Raw genomic sequence first — 22,134 nt, 5'->3', positions numbered from 1 at the left:
TGTAAAAGACCTCATGCCACTTTTCTGAAGAATACTGAGTTCTCCTGGTGTCTTGCCCAACATTCATCCCTCAACCAACACCACCAAAAGCAGATTAACTGAGCATTCATCTCATTTGCTGTTTATGGGATCTTGCTTTGTTCAAGTTGGCTGCTGCATTTGCCTAGAAGTGTAGGGTAGAGTCCTAAACCATGTTGCTATGACCTGCTAATGTTTATTATGTGTCTCAGGTTGCCCTGGTGGTAAGAAGACTGAGTTTGTAACAGGACTGTTGAAGTCCCTGATCATGGACATGGCCCAATCTGGTTCCCATCTAACATGGAGAAGGTATAGTCTAATTGTATTTTAAGAAGACTTAAAGGGGAAAGATGTGTACTTCCATGAAGTCCTGACTTGGTTGCACACTTTTTTTGTTTACTGCTGAAGAATAAATGTGACAGGAATGGATGCAAACCCAAGTATGATCCAGTAAACTCAAGGGCTTGCAATTAAATCTTGCTCAGACTAATGGGATGTTTTGACTATAGGGGTTGTGTGTGAAATGGGTTGGGGCTGTCTCAGCCCAATTCCTATTGGGTGTGGGTTCACAGCACAAAATGTCCCCCTAATTCAGCACAAATTGGCACCAAGTTGGCAATCTCATTCATACATGGCATAAGAATGGCTGGCATGGGAAATGGAAATGCCACACTGATGCCGTCGGGTTACAAACGGATTGCGTTTGAGGTGCATTGTTGGAGCAGTGCAGGACTTTGATTTGCATCTAACCCATGCAGTATTTGATCTGGGAGTGCTTGATGCTGACACTGGTTGGCGTCGTTTCCCGGGTTCATGGCGGGGCGAGTTTCTCTGACACACTCTGAAAACTAACCTCCAGCCAAAAGGTGGGAAAATGCTTCATTCCGCAGTCCTGACATTTCAAAACTTGGTGAGCTCTGGTTAGATATCCCATACAATCTGCTGCGCCACTGAGATATTTCTGCTTCTCTCTCCCTCTGGTCATTCTTTGATGTATTTGGTTGGGAATTTCCTCGGAGCCGCTCCTCCTCTGCCAACATACATCCTTAACCTCTAATACAAGTTCATAAGAAATAGGAGCAGGAGTAGGCCATTCGGCCCTTCGAGCCTACTCTGCCATTCACTGAGATCATGGCTGATTTTCTGCCTCAACTCCATTCACCGGCCCTATCGCCATATCCCTTGATGCCCTTACTAGTCAGAAATCTATCGACTTCTGTTTTGAATATACCCAATGACTGAGCCTCCACAGCCCTCTGGGGATGAGAATTCCAAAGATTCACCACCCTCTGTGTGAAGAAATTTCTTCTCATCTCAGTCCTGAATGGCCTACCCTTTATCCTGAGGCTGTGGCCCCTGGTTCTAGACTCCCCAGCCAAGGGAAACATTCTCCTAGCATCCACCCTATCGAGCCCTGTAATAATTTTGTATGCTTCAATGAGATCCCCTCTCATTCTTCTGAATTCAAGAGAATACAGGCCTAGTTTACTCAATCTCCTCATACGACAGTCCCGCCATCCCAGGAATCAATCTCGTGAACCTTTGTTGCACTCCCTCTATGGCAAGTATATCCTTCCTTAGGTAAGGAGACCAAAATTGTACACAGTACTCCAGGTGTGGTCTCACCAGGGCCCTGTACAATTGGAGTAAGATTTCTTCGTGTTTGAGGAGTATGGAACGCTGAACACATCTGGCTAATACTCTTTATTAAATCAAGTCAATGAGATAATAAAACAGAACCCCTTACATGATATAAAGTACGAATTATACTCACATACCCAAGGACTCCTTTAGATCACAAATGTGTTGTCTTAACTGTTTACGCTAGCCTCAGCAAGACTCGATTAGAAGTCCCAGGAGCTCTAGTGTGTTGTATTTTTATGGGTTTCATTATGTAGGACAAATGTGGGTATCATATGTCATCATGTTCTGTAAGTCTGCAGTTGACACAGCTGCTATCACTTAGTGTTAAGGTTAGTTGTTACCATTTGTTGTGCATGCCTTTGATATCTTATCTCTTCTAATCTTTGTTGCAAAAGGAGTCCATTCAGCATTGACATTCCTTTCCCACATTTTCTGCAAGATTTTTTTTATAGTTGAGAAATCTGGATGAAGGGCCAAAGCTGAATAGAGTAGGATAGAAGATGAAAAAGATCACAATGACTGCCAAGATATGGGAGCAATATTCAAGTCTGACTAGGGATATGTTTTTATTTAATCAATTCTGAGGATATGGGCACCGCTGGCAAGGCCGGCATTTATTGCCCATCCCTAGTTGCCCTTGAGAAGGTGGTGGTGAGCCTTCTTGAACCGCTGCAGTCCGTGTGGGGAAGGTACTTCCACAATGAGGTTGGGTAGGGAGTTCTGGGATTTTGACCCAGCGACAATGGAGTGCTGAGACCAATGTAGCCTGCCTTGATTAAGATCAGGTGATTTCTCACTCGGCAGGAATCGAACCTGGGACTTTCTGGTCTGTATGGCGTAGTAGACGTGTTTTCTGTTTTTCTGCAGAGTTTCTGAAGGATCGACTGGATTCCTGTTGGAGGACCGCGCCATTCGCTGGTACTTTGGGAGACTCGACAAGGACTTCAACAATGAGATCTCCGAGAAAGAGCTGAGGCCCTTCAAGGTTTACCTGAGGAAGAATGCCAAGCCGAGGAAGTGCACCAGAAAGTTCATAGAATACTGCGACCTCAACAGCAACAAGTCCATTTCACTGCACGAGCTGAAGGGATGCTTGGGGTTCATCAAAAGCAGAAGTAGGCCTATGTTTTAATGTCTTCATGTTCAGCAAAGATGTTAATGCTGGGAAATGGGGAATAGGGCTACGGTAGTGTGGTGGTTATATTACTGGATTAGTAATCCAGAGAGCTAGACTAATAATTCAGTGGGTTGGAGCCTGATTTACTTCTTTGAATATTGCAACCCTCCTCCCAACCTTGCCTGTTATCAAGTTTCTCAATTGCAATAAGAAAATATAATGTAAGTAGTCTGGTACAATGACCAGGCCGATTTCACCTTGTCATGTTCCAAGTGCCCATGGTCATTTCACAATGCTTTCACAACGAGGAGTGGATTGGCTGTCACTATGTTGTGGAAGCACTGCAGAAACAGTATAATGAAGGTCAAAGTCGTCAGGGTGAGGGTCAGTTTTTGACCTATTGCTCCATTTTTGCCAGAAGTTATTTTTAAATAGTAAATATTTGTAGCTGTCTGCTGTTATCCTGCATGATTGAAGCAAAAAAACTCTTTTCTCCAGCAACATTTGTTAAGTTGTAAATTGTCCCTGTTTTGTACTGCTTTAGTGTTTAGAGTTTATTTGCTTACACTATCTCTCAGGACAGCACTGTTTAACATTGGTAGAGAAGTCCGAAGGATTGTAAATATTTGTGTTTTTGTCCTGCCGTCTCCCAGTACAGAACGAGAGTTATGCTGAAGTACGGTTTGGCAGGAACCTCGGAGAGTGAAGGGCCCACATCTGTGACCGTGTACTCTAATGACCTTTTGTTCTATTTACTGCTACTTATCCAATCTAGTGCGGGCAGTTGGGATTTGGGAGCTTCAGATTCATACACAACACACCTATACACAACACACGCCTAAACATGCGCGTACACATATACACTTCCCCCACCCCCACCCATCTACACACACACTCTCACTACCCCTCACAAACACAGCCCCACACATCACCTCCATACTGTTTACTGTTTGGGGCCCAGTAAGAACTATTTTAGGACTGCACAAACTCATTTCACATAGGACACACAGCCAGAAGACAGATGAGACTTTCATGCTATCAGATCATGATCTTGAATCTCTCCCGTCTGTGTATCACATGCTGCAATCATGCTGGTAATTCCTGGCATTTCTCTTTCACTGGAGAGTGAGAGTGTAAGGGAAAGGTATGGAAATAGAGAGATTCCAGCCTCCATACTGGTCAGGAGAGTGCCCTGTTAGGGCTTATAGTTTCAATACAGGGTTTTCACTATCACTATGAATGCTGGGATAGCCCTGCCTCCATTGCTGTCTCTTGCTTTCACTACCTGTGCCATTTATGTAGCAACTTGTCCCCTCTCTCAGAAACAGCCCAATGCACCGCATACAATGAATTATCTTGAAATGCAGTGACTGTTGTTAGGAAATCTTCCAGCCCAGAAGGCTGTTTAAAAGAGTAAAAAGGAATTGCAAAGAAAATGAAAAGACGGGCAGGGTAAAGGGGATAAGGGAGAAGAAGGAGGCTGCTTTGCTAGCTCTTGAGGCCCATGTGATGGGTGTAGTTTTGGCGCTGTTTGATCCCTCAGGTAGACGGCTCGCAAACGGAAATCTCACACCGCGGGACTGGCCTGTGTTGACATCTCTCTGCACCCAGTCCCCTGCAAGGGTGTTCACTTAACGACAATTGGCTGCAGATTAGTGCCTAATCTGAAGGTTTTGAGGCCAGCAGCCTTTCAAAGCTTTGTGCTAACCTGGGTTCCTGTTTGTTCACATATTTTTGTGGTTAAACGTTTCGCACATACGGTAACAGATGTCGGCAAGCTCGTAAATCAAAATACCACGTGATTTACATAAATCTTGTGCGTTTGAAGTGAGCAAGAATGTGATGAGTGATTAAGTGGACACGAAATTAGTTCAGTTTCTTTGGGAGCAGGAGGTAGAATTTGAGAGTGTAGTTGGAAGAATGGATACCTGCACATTTAAGCTTTACATTTTTTTTCTTTTTTTCTCCTAAGAGGATGAGCCATAGGCAGCTCCATAAGGTAAAAAGCAACTTGCATTCATGTAGGATCAAATTTTGTCCGACAACGCTCCTGTGAAGCGCCTCGGGACGTTTTACTACGTTAAAGGCGCTATGTAAATACAAGTTGTTGTTAGGACTTTTAACAAAACATCCCAAGGTGCTTTATAATAAAGGAAGAGTCAGGCACTGAGCAGGGGTTTGGCGGTGGGTTTTAGGAAAGTGACCGAGGCACGCTTGAATAAGTTGGTTTTCAGGGGAGACCTTGCAATGTGCAGGGATTTGGGGAGAGGTGTGGGTTCCAGGATGCTGGAGTGTGATGACTGAAGGCGCTGTCATGTTAGTTAGTCTCCTGTGCCTCACGGAACATGAGGCAACCCATTTCTTCCACTGTTCAGAGCAAGATATCTGCCTCTGATCAAAGTGCCATCTCGCCTCACACCCAGCAGATTGCAGTTCTCCACGGTTGATGTTTATATTTGCCGGTCTGTAACGCACCCGTCTGGTCTCTGGGTTGTTTCCGTAATGTTGGGGCACTTTTACGTGGGGCAGATGGTTCCAAATGTCGCTCCTCCACTCTTTGCTGAATCAGGAATTGGTCCAATTCTCTTCTGAATACTTCAGCAAAGTCAGTTTTTTTTTTCCAGTTGGTTACAATCCATTCCATGTGTGAAGAAGTTTTGTTCATTAAGTGCAGTGGATGCTTCAGCTCATGGTCCTGCCCACTGGTTCCCTCTTTTTGGTTTTGCAAAGTATTTCTCTACATCCACCTTAAATAATCTTCATTATTCTAAAAGCTTAGATGATATAATCACAGAAAAAATATGCCATTCGGCCCATCATGTCTATGCCAGCCCACCTCGGCAATTTGATGAGGGCCAAAGAGAGAAAGAGAAAAGATAAGAACAGATCGTAATGGAGGGACAAGATATGAATCGTTATATTCAGGGTTCAGGCATGTTATACTTATATACTGCACAGGAGACAAAGATGCAGCAGTTGGGTGGGATCCCAGTCAGCTGAATACAATAGAGACTGATGAGGATTGTTGCCAGTGAATCCAACCCTGGAGCCACAGCTGGCACAACAAAGGAAATCTCTTGCACGACAGACCATTGGCTCCTCGCAAGAAGGCAGGACGAGCTGCCAGAGGTGTGAATCATGGAAATCGCCCTACCAGGCCAAGTGACCACCAAATGAGTCTTCATTGCTTTTTAAGATTCAATTCCTTTGTTTGAATACAGGAAACTCTTTATTATCCGGCACCGACGGGACCGGCGTGGTGCCGGTTTATCAAAAAGTCCGGATTACAGAGAGGTATAGTTAAAAGGTACGAGAGCTCCGTACACAGCAACAAATCCAGGCTTCCCTGTTGCTTAGCAACATGTGCAGGAACCCCGGCCACAGACCAAGCGTCCCTGTTGCTTAGCAACAAGTGCAGGAACCCCAGTTACACAGCCACAGATCCAGGAACGGCCACTAATCTGAAGTAAAACTTACCTGAATTTTGCCGGTTAACAGAGATTTTCGGTTATTTAGGTGCCGGTAAATCGAGAGTTTCCTGTATTGTGGGTGAGCAAAATAGCGATTGAGAAGTTCAGAAATAAATTTCACTCCCCAAGCAGTGGTCAGTGCCTGTAGAGACATCTTGCTAGAAGGACCCGAGATATCATTTCACCAGGCATTTGTAACACAGATGTACAGTGCTTTACCAATCTTGTTGGCTTCATAGCACACACACATCATAGCAGTGTGCCCTGAAGCAGATCTTCCATTTGATTTTCACCTAAATGCTTCTATGCCCATTAAAGCGACTGTGGAAATTGAGTTAATGGAGCAGGCTGTTCTTGACTGTTCCAGGAACTAAGTCTGGTTGCAAACCTCTCCGAAAGGTGGCGGTGCCCTATTGAGAAACGTTTCTTTTCTTGCCATTGCAGACTGGAATGTCACAGGTTCAATCCCTGATCTGGGCTGATTTAGCTAGTCTCCGTTGCTATAATTGGCCTCAGTGCCCAGGAATGAGGAAATTAGTCACTCTTCCTGTTCCTGATCATCGTCCAGTGACAGTAGAAGGGGCATTGTGTAAAACTTATAAAAAAGGACAAATAAGGGCAGATGTCAGTACGAACTTCTTCATTCAACAAGCGGTCAACACTTTTGGATGAGACATCAAACCGAGGCCCCGTCGTTCCCCTCAGGTGGACGTAAAAGATCCCACGGCACTATTATGAAGAAGAGCTGAGGAGTTCTCCCCGGTGTCCTGGGGCCAATATTTATCCCTCAACCAACATCATTAAAAAACAGATTATCTGGTCATTATCACATTGCTGTTTGTGGGAGCTTGCTGTGCGCAAATTGGCTGCTGCATTACAACTGTGAGTACACCTAAAAAAAAATTACTTCATTGGTTGTAAAGCACTTTGGGAAGTCCTGAAGGACGCTATATAATTAATTCTTTTTTTTTTTTCTTTGAATAGTCTTCCAGATAGGGTAGTGGAGATAAAAAGCTTAGATTCCTTCAAGGTCCAAGAATGTAAGGTTCTGTTTCTGTAAGGCCAAACTCAAGAGGCGCTGAGTGGCCTCCTTCATTTGTATTCACCTTGTGACCCCCCCCCCCCCCCGCCTGAAGATGCACACATGTGGAAGTCTGGTGAGCATAGGTCTGAATCCGGAAAAACGGAACCGGACCCCAGAGCAAGAGTCCACGCATTGGGAAAAGAAAAGCACATCCTTAGTGAGAATATTTCATTGTCTGTCTGTGAATCAGTCCAAGGATGTTTACATAGAATTACATAAAATTTACAGTGCAGAATTACATAAAATTTACCATTTGGCCCAACTGGTCTGTGCCGTCATTTACGCTCCACATGAGCCTCCTCTCAGCCCTAGTTAATTCAGTTGTTTCATAATTGCCTTAACCTTTTGTGACCTACAGCTTTTCAGTAGCATGCAAACTATCATTAAACGGCTGGCATGCTTGTTTGAACAAACACCGTTGACTTGCCATGGGATGCAATAGGATCAAGAATAATTGTGAAATGGCTGTTGGCTCTGGCTCGAGGGAACACAGTTACTGCAGCCAAGACTCTGTCTGCAGTTGGTGCAACTGATGCTTCTTGTGCCAATCCTCTTGACATCCACGGCTCTTTCTTTAAGAATCGAAGGAGTGGCATGAACAACAGTGGCATGAGCAACATGACTGGTAGTTTAACTAATTCTTGGATCCTAGCAGTTTTGAAGGGGAAGGCTATTAAGAACAACGTGCTTTAGAACCAAGTAGAGATTTGAATTGGCACCAAATGTAGTTAAAGGGGAAAGTGACCTTAGGTTGGCGGGGGAGATTGAGAGTGAAGTAGTTTAAGCGTACTCTACACATAGATTAAACGGGTCTTTTTCCGAGTGGCAGGCAGTGACTAGTGGGGTACCGCAGGGATCGGTCCTTGGACCCCAGCTATTCACAATATATATTAATGATCTAGACGAGGGAACTAGATGTAATATCTCCAAGTTTGCAGACGACACAAAGCTGGGTGGGCGTGTGTGCTGTGAGGAGGATGCCGAGAAACTCCAGGATGATTTGGACAGGTTGGGTGATTGGGCAGAAGCATGGCAGATGCAATATAACGTGGATAAATGCGAGGTTATCCGCTTTGGTGTCAAAAACAGGAAGGCAGATTATTAGCTGAATGGCAATAGATTGGGAGAAGGGGAAGTGCAACGAGACCTGGGTGTCCTTGTGCACCAGTCGCTGAAGGTAAGCATGCAGGTGCAGCAGGCGGTTAAGAAGGCAAATGGTATGTTGGCCTTCGTAGCGAGAGGGTTTGAGTACAGGAACAAGGATGTCTTGCTGCAGTTGTACAGGGCCTTGGTGAGACCACATCTTGAGTATTGTGTGCAGTTTTGGTCGCCTTATCTGAGGAAGGATGTTCTTGCCATGGAAGGAGTTCAGCGAAGATTCACCAGGCTGATACCTGGGATGGCAGGAATGACGTATGAGGAGAGATTGGGTCGATTGGGCTTATACTCGCTGGAGTTTAGAAGAATGAGAGGGGATCTCATTGAAACTTATAAAATTCTGACAGGACTGGACAGACTAGATGCAGGAAGGATGTTCCCGATGATCGGGGAGTCCAGAACCAGGGGTCACAGTCTAAGGATAAGGGGTAAGCCATTTAGGACAGAAATGAGGAGGAATTTCTTCACCCAGAGAGTGGTGAACCTGTGGAATTCTCTACCACAGAAGGCAGTAGAGGCCAATTCATTAAATATATTCAAGAAGGAGTTGGATATATTTCTTCTAAAGGGATCAAGGGATATGGGGAGAAAGCAGGGACAGGGTACTGAATTTGGATGATCAGCCATGATCTCATTGAATGGCGGAGCAGGCTCGAGGGGCCGAATGGCCTACTCATGCTCCTATCTTCTATGTTTCTATACCCCCATACACTAACATGCATAACCTTTTTTATATTTATAATAATCGTATGAAAGTTCTTGCATAGAGCCAGGGCAGAGATATTTCATTAAAGCGATGCGCTAAGGTGATTAGGATAACGGCAGGGTGAGGGTAATCGTTTTGGAAACTCAAATAGGAAGGAACTTGCATTTATATAGCATCTTGTCACATCCTCAGGGACTCCCGACCAAGGAAAACGGTTCAGCGTTGGGGTGGACCGGGAGGGGTGTAAGTCCTGCCCTGTCTGAACTCCGTCCCAAAAAAGAGAATCTCTGATGTGCTTTGTGAAAGTCGTTATGTAAATGTTGCTGTCGTACTAAGTGCAGAGTTAATCACTTAATCAAAGGGAATATGTTATTGTCCTTGAGAGTATGCAGAGCTGAGCAATGAAGATGATTGCTGGTATTAGGAATTCAAGTTCTCTGTGGAAAGGCTGAGGAAGTGGCGTTTTCTTTGGCGGTGACCTTACTGAAGTTTAAAAGATTATATGAAGGGGCTTTGGCAAAGCTGACCCAAGCAAAGGGTACCAAAAAATTAAAGATTAGGAAGTAAGGAGGGAAGACAGGCGGTACTAATGTCAACAGAGTGTGGGAGGCTGCTGAAGTGGATAATGTAAATGTTTCAAGAAATAATAGCTGCTCTTCTGGAGAAGAAACTGGGGGATATAACAAGAAAGTGGCTGGGTGATTAGGACTTATCAAAAGGGTATAGTTTTGTTGTGTTTAATGGCCTCTTCCTATTCCTTGTCAGTCATGTGCGTATAGTGAATGTGGAGAGGTATCTTGTGCAACTTTCAACACGAGCTTTGCGTTTCCAGCTCTCATCAGATGTTTTTCTAATACTTAACACAAAAGTCAGCTCCCATAGGCAATCACCCTCGCTTCCTCTATTCCAAAGCATTACTTAGTCTTCAAAGCAATCAGGGATACTGCCCCGGGTGAACAGTAGACATGTTTATTTTGTTTGGTTTCATATTTCGGATTCATGCTACTTCTGAGAATGATTAATATCAGTCACATCAGATACCTTTTCATATCCGATTAATTAACCAAACAAGTTTATTCACGGAGAGGGCCTCAAACAACAGCCAGTTATTGAAGTCGGCTCAAACAAGAGGATAGTTTTAAATCGGTGCATGGAAGAGTTAAACTGACAAATGTTGAGTTCTTTTAAATAGTATTTCTTTGAGGGTTTTCCAGGTATAAAGTTGAGTCTTCTGGGTGACTTAATAGCTTAATCGCTGCTGGTTGTTGTCTGTATTTGGAATTATGTAGGTAGTCACGCCTTGTCTCCATGTCTGTTGTGGCTCAATCAGAATCATTAACTAATTGACTGGAATATCAGAAATGTCCAAAACTTATACTTCTCACACTCTTGATGCGGCCTGGACTTCTGAGCAGCCATTTTGCCAGTCTACGGTGATTACTCGCACAATGGACCCCAACGCTGGGAATTCCCTCTGAATCCTGTTTCTGTCGATCTTCTGCCAAAGTTATGGCGGCCGATCCGGAGAGACCCCCACCCCCCCCCCCCCACCCCAAGAAAATTTTCGGCATTAACACATATACAAAAGGACTGTTGAAGAACAGCTGGGGAGGTCAGTGAGGGCTGTCTAAATTCAGGTCATCCTGAGTTGATTGTGACGCTGATTGATTGCTTGGTGATACATGTTGAGTCTTTCTAACACTTGGATCATTGTTTCCTTCAGATGCTATGTCTGTTAGCAATCAACGGTGACTGACCTCTTGCTGCTTTACTTCAGGCAAGGCCAGAGAGACATGGCTCATTTCCCAGCATGCAATGGCGGAAGCTATTATGCGGGGTGTGTCTCACATATACACAGAAAAGACCAATAAAAAATGGGCAAAAACATTTCATTTTTCAGGAGGCATTTCTGGGGAGACAAACTGACAGAAAGACAAAATGAGAAGGTGGGTAGGTGGAACTGAGGTCACAGGAACAGGCTTGTTGGGTTTAATGGCCCTGCTTGTTCCTTAAAGTCTTGTGGATCTTAATATGGTGAAATGTGAAGAGGAATCTTGTGCAGCCCAGGACAGAAGATCCATGATAGTAAATGAAAGAAGCCAGGACCTGAGCTGAACTTCAGAGATAATCCCAACACACTCTAAGTCATTGACTCATGGATTGGACTGCCACCTAGGGCTGGATTTTACCAGGCCCGAGGAGGCGGGTTTGGAGGCGCACGAGTTGTCAAAATCGCAAAAAATGGCGGCCGGGCCCGATCACGCCTCCGAGCAATTTTCCCACATTCGTGTGTTCAGACCCCGTTTCCATCCCGCCTCGATAGGCCCTTAAGAACCACTTAATTGCCTCTGTAATCCCATTTTGAGAGGCCTTTCTGATTTTTAGACATTTCCCCCATCCTACACGCCTCCTCTGGAACGTGCCAGGTAATCCTGGCGGCCTCACAATTGGATTGCTTACTAACAGCTGCAGCTCCACCATTAAAAAGGAGTTTTCACTAATGATTACTTGCAGGTGGCAGAACTTTGTTGTCTCAGGTCTGGGGGGGCTTTTAGCAGGGATACCCATTGTTGTGGACGTTTGGAGCCTGACACCCATCTCCGGTGTGACCTGCTGGGAAACCCCTCTCCACACCTTGACTGAGCGCTTCCTCAACTGAGGCATATACAAGAAGCATGGCGAACATTTATTTCCTTTCCTCCTGGACATCAGATTCGGACGAAGACCAGCCGCGGCAGCAGCAGAACCATGAACAACAGCAGCAGCAACAACAGGAGCGCCAAGCTGCTGCTCATCCACCTGAAGCTGCACAGGCCAGAAGGCGCCAGCGTGCGACCACATTGCTGCCTGGGATGCAAGGGACGCACTCATGTTGGCCAGATTTGCTTAGCCTGCACAATCAAACACTTTTGCCTCGCGCCTTCTTACCAGACCATCGACAATGGACAAGAACCTGCAGATTCCTATTACTCTGACCACCATTACTGACAATTGCAAGTCGCCCTAAGCCCTCAATGTGGAAGTCCCATTTGCGAAATGACACAGGCCACAACTTCAACAGTTTGCCATCAAATCTGTTTATGATACCATGACAAGGATGGCTGGTCAAAAAACAATACATCACAACACCCAAGTGACCTCTTATGCGTGCTCCTACGTGGTGCTTCCCCTGTGGCTTCAGCAGATGTGGAGGCCCTTTGCTCACTTTCTTGCTGCTCCTGTCTTGACATCTTTGGCGGGCGTCCTCTGGGGTTGCGAACCTGTGAGGGCTCGGCATTAGTCTGCTGCTCCTGCGGCTGTGCAGGGGTTGAGATGCCCATCTCAGTTGGGTGAGGACTCTGGCGGGGCTCTGACCGAGGGCTTTGCAGTGGCACGGTCGTGTGAGCGCTTGGAGAGGGGCCCCCACTTCCTTGTTGTCTGCCACCAACATCCCTCTCATGGGTCAGCCCCACTTCCCTCTCTTTTAACCCACTATTGGCAGCGGTGCCTTCAGATGCCTACACCCTGTACTCTGGAATGTACTCTCCATAAACCCCATCGCCTCACCACCTCCTTCTCCTTCTTTAAGACCCACCATGAAACCAACCTTTTGGTCACCCCTCCTAATCTCTCCTTCTTTACCTCAGCATCCATTTAACCATGAACTGCCGTAGGACGTTTTTCTACGTTAAAAGCACTGTGTAAATGCAAGTTCCTGCCTGTTGTTACCCAACAATCAAAATAAGGCAGTATTGTACATGCAACTCATATTACCAAAGCACTTCTACTAGAAGCCATTCTTAATATAAACACATCGTAAGTGTCCGACTTTTAATAATATACGGTGGGAATTTCATAGAAACATAGAAGATAGGAGCAGGAGTAGGCCATTCGGCCCTTCAAGCCTGCTCCGCCATTCAATGAGATCATGGCTGATCATCCAAATTTAGTACCCTGTCCCTGCCTTCTCCCCATATCCCTTTAGCCTCAAGAAATATATCCAACTCTTTCTTGAATATATTTAATGAACTGGCCTCCACCGCCCTCTGTGGCAGAGAATGCCACAGGTTCACCACTCTCTGGGTGAAGAAATTCCTCCTCATTTCAGTCCTAAATGGCTTACCCCTTATCCTTAGACTATGACCCCTGGTTCTGGACTCCCCGGCCATCCGAAACATCCTTCCTGCATCTAGTCTGTCCAGACCTGACAGAATTTTATAGGTTTCGATGAGATCCCCTCTCAATCTTCTAAACTCTAGCGAGTATAAGCCCAATCGACACAATCTCTCCTCATACGTCATTCCTGCCATCTCAGGTATCAGTCTGGTGAATCTTCGCTGCACTCCCTCCATGTCAAGAACATCCTTCCTCAGATAAGGCGACCAAAACTGCACACAATACTTTTCCCGCTCTACCCCCGTAACTTTGGGATAAATGGGGTTTTCTGCTGCAGTTACGGGGCAGCAGAGTGGGAAAAGCCTCGAGAAAATTCAGTGATGCTGTTAAATCAGAGATTTAATTAATATAGTAGGGATAGGACTGCAAAATGTAAAACTCGAACAGCAACCCTGGCTATTTTTACTAATTCATGCATTGCTCTCTACTGAGAAATATGGGGAACTTGGGAACGAGGGTTAGGCTATGTGCGGGGGGGAGGGGGTATAATTTTATGAGTCCGCACTGCCTCCCCCCCCTCCCACCCCATAGTCAGAAAATTGTGGGTAGTATCTGCCCGAAAAGTTACCTCCAGTATCGGGCACAATCTCTGCATTCCATCTGACAATGGTCAAAATTCGTCATGGCAAATCTGGAGATAATTAAATGATTGTAATGATTTTTATGCCTATATCCTCAAACTATGCGGCAAGCCAGGGACCGGAGAGTGTGTGGGCCCTGTGACAGAAGCTGAACTTTACATCTTAATAATATTTATATGCTTTTTTAAAATAGCTAGAGGTAAATTGAAGGCTGTCTGTCTTCACTAAAGGTTCAAAATAAAAGATGGTATGTGGGAGGGGGGCAAACGCCTCATGTGGGAAATCAGTAATTACTTTGATAGTCTGAACTGTTATTTGAAATGTTAATGCATGCGGTTGAACAGGCAGAATTATGTTTTACTAACTGTTGTCAGATGTCAAGAACAGACTACTGGGCTGCCCGGAAGACTCACTTGACGCCTCGAGTGTTAGGCAGTCAAAACGTTAGACATTCTTATTAAGAAGAAATCATTTGCTCTTCAAAGGAAGACGTTTCTTAGCGTCTTTAATCCTTGTTTGCCTCAATAGGCAACTGTTCTCCCGTGCCTTACCATCAGAGACGCTGGCTTTAAAATTGGTTTCCTGCCTTAAATCCGACAATGACCCTTTTTTGAGGGGGACTTCCACCGGTCTCCCACCAGCAGGAGACCAGAAACCCCCCCCCCCCCCCGCAGGATTTCAGGGTTGGTGTACTTTTCAGACAAAAACTGCCACGGATTTTGGATTCCCTTGTTTTTAAACAAACAAACCAGTTTGTATATTAGGGATAATTTTATGTCCAATTGCAGACTGGGAATCCCACATGCCAGTATCACATGTTGGAAGCGTGGGCGCGTACTGCCCATGAGGGCAGAGAATGAAGGGTAGCGCCGATCCTAATTTTCGATATGTGCTGATGGAGGGTGACCCCCCTCTCCTCCAGACTCCTGAAAGTACCCCATATGTGGAAGATTGGTTGTTCTACAGCATTGCTATCTTCTTTGAGTTTTTGCTTCCGTATATTGTTTCAGCTGTAAATAAACACGACCCAGTAATTTAGCCTGTACCCAGTGGTCTGCTGGGGTGTTATTTTCTTTCTCCTGAGGCGACGGCAAAGTGTTTTGGGCATCCTATGTAATCTCTAGGAAATGGTTTACTGCATTTAGGGGCTAATTGGCTGCACTAACCCATAAAGATGCTGGTTTTGGTTCTTGTGAGACTCAGCCTGCTTATTGCCATCTGTGAACATGAATAAAGCTTCTTAAGGGGAAAAGGCCTGAACTGCAACCCAAAATATGACCCAATGGGGGAAAAATTCAGTATCGCCCCATTTGGAGCGCCATTATCGGCCGTGCGCAAAGTTTAGCGCCTGCCGCTAATTATCGCCTCCGGCAAACTTGGCTTTTATCGCCCCTGGAGGTGATTGGAGCGCTAAATCAGGCGCTTCACACCTGTCTTAAGGCGCAAAGGCCGAGGAGCGAGGCGCTACCTCAGAGCACTGGCGAAACAAGGAAGGGCAAATCAAAATGAACCTGCAAAGTGCTGCTCAGTACCCAAAACTCCTTCACACAGTGTTGAATCTCTCCAGAAGTCTCTCTCTCTCAGAATGCATGGTGCAAAAATGTCACCAACAAAAAAAGGCAGGAAGCGGTCGCCTTTAAATAGCGCTCCCCCAGTCCCTTTCCGACTGCAAAACGCTCCCCTCAACCTGTCGTAGCTAGCGGCAGGCGGTAAGGCAGGGGGCGCCACTCAATATCCGGTCCGGGGCGTTACCGGGGCGTTGCGCATGCGACTGACGTCACGATCTGCTGGCGCAAAATGTCTAGTTAATTTCGCGAGCGGCGCAAACATCACCGCGCCCGGGCGCTAGTTGCTTTGCGCCCCAATAGCGCCCTCTTCAGGCGCTAACAGGAGGCGCAAACAACTGAATTTTTCCCCCAATGTATTTTATGAGCTTGTAACATTCCATGCCTGGGTCATTTTGCATCTTTCCAGCACTACCCCTAACCTGGGAGAGAAATCTGTTCACATTCCTTGGTAACTAAATAGAGGCCTGTGATTTATAACTGTGTGGGCAAGGCTATATTTTGAAAATACTTTGCTGTTGTTTTGATGGATCGAGATAAGTAAACAGAGAAACTAAACAAGGTGTTTGTTGTTCAGTCCCTGACATATTTATGTCTGCCAGGCTCTTGGGTTTTCGTGCAGTAATGCTCGGAGTCTTCCAAGCCAAACAGTGAACAAACAGGCTCAGCCAGGCTGTTTTCTCTCTTCTCGGTCAATACGATGGGACCCGTGCAGCCAAGCCCCCGTTTGCTGCCTTTGGCTGTCCGTCAGGGCTGCCCCATCATTTAAAAGTAAAAAAAACTCAATCCCAACTGTTGCAAAGTCAAGAATTCATGGTGGGTAGGTTTAATGTAATTTTTTTTTAAAGAAGCAAATTGAAATGCGGCAATCTCCTGACTGCCCCTCTCAGTTTGCTGGGATGTAACGAAGTACTGCTGCTTTCAGGGAAAAAATATTTGGCAAAGCTTTTTTTAATTGCCTGGGAAAGGTGATCTCTCAAAAGTGACTACATGTTGCATTTTAGTGTAACTTGCGCTATTTCATTGTGTATTTGTGAACAAATGATTAAAGGTTTACCATGCACTTTTTCATGAAGATGGCACTCCTTTAAGAAACACGAAAGGAGGGCTTGCATTTCTGTAGCGCCTTTTATGACCTCCGGACGTCCCAAAGCGCTTCACAGCCAATGAAGTACTTTTTTGAAGTGTGGTCACTGTTGTAATGTAGGAAACGTGGCAGATAATTTGCGCACAGCAAGCTCCCACAGACAGCAATGTGATAATGACATCTTCAGAATATCCCAAAACACTTCAGAGCCAACGAATTAATTTTTAAGTGTAGTTGCTGTTGTGTAGGCAAACACAGTAGCTGATTTTCACCCAGCAAGCTCCCAAATATAGCTAAGGTAAATAACCACTTTTTGGTGGTGTTGGTTGAGGGAGGAATGTTGTCCCAGGACACTAGGAGAACACCCCTGCTCTTCGAATAGTGCCATAGAGTCTTTTACAGCCACCTGAACAGACAAACAGAGGCCGCAAATTTAATCGCGCTGAGAGGGCGGGTTTGGAGGCGAGTCCGCTGTCAAAATCACGAAGATTGATAGCGGGTAGGAAACCCGCTGTCAACACGCCTCCACGCGAGTCTCCCAGGTCTCAGGTCTGTCAGCGCAGAACTGACCTGACACCAAGCGGCGGGGGATACAATTCAGCTACTTAAATGGCTTGTTAAGAGCCAATTTAAGAGTATTTTGAGGCTTAATTCTAATTTTACCTTGCTTTGGGAGTCTCGTATTGGGCATTCGGATGATGTGGCCCGTCCATCGGAGCTGATCGAGCGTGGTCAAAGCTTCGATGCTGGGGGTGTTGGCCTGAGCGAGAACACTGACGTTGGTGCGCCTATCCTGCCAATGGATTTGCAGGATCTTGCGGAGGCAGCGTTGGTGGTACCTCTCCAGTGCTTTGAGGTGCCTGCTGTACATGGTCCATGTCTCTGAAGCATACAACAGGGCGGGTATCATTGCTGCTCTGTAGACCATGAGCTTGGTGCTGGGTTTGAGGTCCTGGTCTTCAAACACTCTCTTCCTCAGGCGACTGAAGGCTGCACTGGCACACTGAAGGCAGTGTTGGACTTTGTCATCAACGTCTGCCCTTGTTGACAGTAGGCTCCCGAGGTATGGAAAGTGGTCCACGTTGTCCAAGGCCTCTTCATGGATTTTGATAATCAGGGAGCAGTACTGTGTGGCGGGGGCAGGTTGGTAGAGGACCTTTGTCTTACAGATGTTTAGTGTAAGGCCCATGCTCTCGTATGCTTCGGTGAAGGTGTTGACAATGGTTTGGAGTTCGACCTCCGAGTGTGCGCAGACGCAGGCGTCGTCTGCATACTGTAATTCGATGGCAGAGGATGGGACGACCTTGGATCTGGACTGGAGGCGACGGAGGTTGAACAGTTTCCCGTTTGTTCTGTAGATTAGCTCCACTCCAGCGGGGAGCTTACTGAGTGTGAGATGGAGCATTGCAGCCAGGAAGATCAAGAAGAGCGATTACTGCATTTTTAACATATAGAGATTTCTTTAGCTTACAAGTTATTAGATCCAACTGTATGTCCAATGCCACCTCATTGGGAAAACCTCTCTCACCAGTGACAGATCGCTTCTGTCGTCTCACCTGCAGCTGCCATCTATTCCAGCAACATCGAAGCCAATGAAACAATCAGACTTGGTCCTCCGAATCCTTCCAGGATCAGCCCCAACACCAACATCACCAGGCACACCAACAACATCACCAACCTTCGCCGCCATCACCTGATGCTGCACTGGACACAGGGCATCAGCCCCTGACAACATTGCTGCCCAGGAGGCCAGCGATGGCATCACCATGGCCAGGTTTCCTTCACTTTACGCTGTAAACCCTGGCTGCCACATGATGCGCCAGGTTGACACCATCCCACACGCACCATGAAGCATCCCTTTAATGTCCAAGCCATACCATGCACACTCCTCACTATAGCGGGGAGGGGAAGTTATAACTGAACAATCACTAGAACTCAGTAAGACACTTCTCAAGGTGCGCTCAGATCTGTCCAATAAGGGGCACTTTTGGAAAAAGAGATTTCATTGTATGACAACACATTACCAGAAACTTCACATGGACATTGGCTAAACCTCTCAAGTGCCTACCCTTGTGTGTTGTTGGATGATATGCTTGCAGTAGGATGAGGGTGAGTGTGAGGGGTGGCTAGTGAGATGGGGAAGTGATAAAGTAGATAGAGAGGGTTGGGGTGGAGGTGTAAGGTAAGTTGGTGACCTGGGGAGGTCTCTTCCATCCTTGGAAGGGAAGAGAACCTCCTTGCGTGCTATGACTCCCTCCATAAGCATATGGAGGCAGTCATTGGAGAGCCTGGGTGAAAACGTTCACTTTTGTGCAGTGATTGTCAGTGTTTTCAGCACCTCAATGCTGTCAAACACTGACAGAACTGTCAAACTCCAAGTGGACATAGTCCCTTTAAGGAAACCGGCTGATGATGCGTCATCAAATGACATCATCAGACCCGCTTCCTGTTAATTGGCCGAGAAGCCCGCAGGGTGGGCTTAACGAGGTCAATCAAGGTAAAGTCACACCTACAGAGCGGATGCAGCTGGGAGCGGAACTGGAACCTGGAAACCAACTGTCCCGTCCCCATCCTGCCGCCTCAATTAAATTCGCGGCCAGCGACTCAGTTTAACATCTCTTCTGAAAGATGGCACCTCTGATAATGTAGCACTCCCTTGGTACTGCACTGAAATATCAGCCTAGATTACATGTTCAGTTCCTGGAGTGGAGTTTGAAACCACAACCTTCTGACTTAGATGCGAAAGTGCTCCCACCGAGCCTGGGCTGATAGGAGTGAAATGGATCCCGGACAAGGTGGTGAAGGAGCTTCACTGGTGCACGGGACGAGGAAATATTCAGTCCTCTGTGTCAAGTTTTTTTTAAACTGAAAAGCTAAGAGTGAAGGGTCAAGGTTCAGGCTACAGGACACCACCAAGGTTGAAAAGAATGAGAAGTCGAGGTAAATGAGGAAATAGTGCCAGGTATGATCCAAGCGCACGCCATCAGCAGCTAGTTCCAGCTTGCTCTTGGGAGGAGATCAAACTATTACTTCTTCTGCTATAATGCATAATTCTCCTTGCCGTATTAATAGGGTTAGCCTATGAGATGATCCTTGTTTATATATAAATTCAACATCATAAATAAATGTGTGTGGTTAACCCCAGTGCAGGAAAATAAATGGATGTGGAGTAATTAGATTATTCCGCTTGCCATGTTTGATCTTGATCTTATTTAGCTTTGATGGGTACACACCCGACCTTTTGTTTGTCATTTTAAAGGTTATGTTTAACTGTAAGGTTTTGTAAAGTTACAATGAACACAAAGAGAATAAAGCACATGTACAGCGTGTGAGAACTTGCATTTATATAGCGCATTATCACTATGACCTGGCACACCTAATAGCACCTCACAATGAATTATATCCTTTATAGTGCAGTCACTGCTGCTATGTGGCAGCTAATTCTCACACAGCAAGATCCCACAAACAGCAACTGAGATCATACAGCACAGAAGGAGGCCATTCGGCCTATCGTGCCTGTGCCGGCTCTTTGAAAGAGCTCTCCAATTAGTCCCACTCCCCTGCTCTTTCCCCATGGCCATGCACGTTTTTCCTTTTCAAGCATTTAACCAATTTCCTTTTGAAAGTTACTTCTGAATCTACTTCCACCGCCCTTTCAGGCAGCGCGTTCCAGATCATAACAACTCGCATCTTCCTCTCCCCTCTGGTCCTTTTGCCAATGACCTTAAATCTGTGTCCTCTAGTTACTGACCCTCCTGCCAGTGGAGTTTGTTCCTATTTACTCTTGGAAAAAGATGGTGTGGTCGATTATGTCAAAGGCTGCGGAGAGGTTGAGGAAGCAAGGAGGGAAAATGCTTCATGGTCACAGTCACAGAGGATGTTATTTGTGACTTTGGTTAGAGCCATTTCAGTGCTGTGGCAGGGGCAGGGACAGAAATAGCAAGTTTCTGAAGTCTCTCCAAACTCCATGACCACCTTGTATACAAAAATATCTTGTATTCATCAACTGACACAAGTAATACCACAGGCAGTTTACTAATATTTTAAAACTTATTCTGAATACAATTCACACACAATTTTGGTGCTCGTACTTTTTCTGATCACCTCACTTGTGCAAGTGAACACCTTGCATTTATATGGGAGCTTTAACATAAAACGTCCAAAGATGCTTCACAAATGGAAAGGGGTAGAGGTACGGACACTGAGCCATGGAGGGAGAGATTAGCACAGGATACCAAAACCTTGACCGGAAAGATTGGTTTTGAACGTGTTCCTCTCTCTCTCTCTGCTCATTGGCTAGTTTTCTTTCTTGATTTTTCTTTCTCCAATTCTCAGTCTCATCTTTATCTTGCCCTCTTTTTATTTCTCTTCCTGTTTTTCTTTCTCTCTCCCTATTTCTCATTCATCATTTCTCTTTTTTCTCTTTCTATTTACTCTCCCTCATTTATCCTCTTCTTTCTTTCATTGGGATCACTCTTTCAATATACTGCAGTTTTTTCTTAAACGAAAGCAGAATCTCCACCCCCCCCCCCCCACCATTCTGGGGACTGTCGCCTTTACTGGAATGTTGATGCTATAATAAATATATAATTTCTATCGTGCGTCATTCGCCCATTGTTTTTAATTCAAAAACATCTGCTGACCTGTTTAGTCTTCTCATTCTGATGAAGTGCCAGACATAGTTTTAGGAGGAAAAATGAAATTTAAATAAACTTTACTGCACATATCCAGCACGAGGAAGGAGGTGGGTACAGAAGGTTGCTCCTCACCCCACGGCTAATGACTTTGCTGATATTCGTAACCCAGCCAGATTTGATATTGGCTCATTAATTCTTTGAACTGAGCCTCCCTCATCCTCTTTTCTCGTTCCCATCCCAAAATCGCAGGGCCCCTCCTGATAGAAGCCAAATGCTGAACTGAGTAGCCCAAACAGTAGAGTCAAGTCAACGGAGGTCATGTTTAATTGTACAATGCCCTACACATAAAGGAGCTTGAGTGCTGTGTCCCCTTCTGGTCACTGAGGTGTGAATGATGGATCAAGAAAGACGTTCAAGTTTTGGAGGCAGTTTGGGGAAGAGCCACGAGATTAATCCCCAGTGTTTGAAGACTAAGTTATGAGGAATGAACAGAGAAACTTGAGCTATTCAACCTTGAATAGAATCAATTGAGTAGTAACCTCATCCAGGTATATTTATAAAACAGGAATATAGAAAAGGTTAATTAAACCATAACATGACAAGGGGATACAAGTTCCAATGAACAAAAAGTAGATATATAGCTCATGTCACCAAGTTCTTCTTCACACAAAGAGTGATCAACACTTGGAATGGACTTCTGGGCAGGGTATTCTATTAAGGCTAAAGGGATCAAGGGGAATGGGGAGAAAGCAGGGACAGGGTACTGAATTTGGATGATCAGCCATGATCGCATTGAATGGCGGAGCAGGTTCGAGGGGCTGAATGGCCGACTCCTGCTCCTATCTTCTATGTTTCTATGGTAGTGGAGGTGAAAACAATGGAACCATTTAAGGAACATTTTGATGCTGTGAT

General features: G+C 45.5%; 1 protein-coding gene across 3 annotated transcripts in view; it reads left to right on the top strand.

Annotated features, from left to right (window-relative positions):
- Positions 1–22,134, top strand: part of LOC147096679 (SPARC-related modular calcium-binding protein 1-like) — a 99,037-nt gene that overhangs the window by 33,938 nt on the left and 42,965 nt on the right. For 2 of the 3 annotated variants that reach the window (XM_085973250.1, XM_085973249.1), the window contains 2 exons: positions 231–327; positions 2,530–2,777. In XM_085973250.1, coding sequence (XP_085829376.1) covers positions 231–327; positions 2,530–2,777 — 345 coding nt within the window. Of the gene's footprint in view, positions 1–230; positions 328–2,529; positions 2,795–22,134 lie in introns of those variants that run through there. The other variant, XM_085973248.1, reaches the window with a different exon arrangement.

The sequence above is a fragment of the Somniosus microcephalus genome, chromosome 34 (genome assembly GCF_052327205.1).
Source record: "Somniosus microcephalus isolate GS21.2 chromosome 34, FLI_Smic_1.0, whole genome shotgun sequence".
Lineage (NCBI taxonomy): Eukaryota > Metazoa > Chordata > Chondrichthyes > Squaliformes > Somniosidae > Somniosus > Somniosus microcephalus.
The sequence above is the reverse complement of the archived record's forward strand: the minus strand, read 5'-3'. Positions and strand labels throughout refer to the sequence as shown.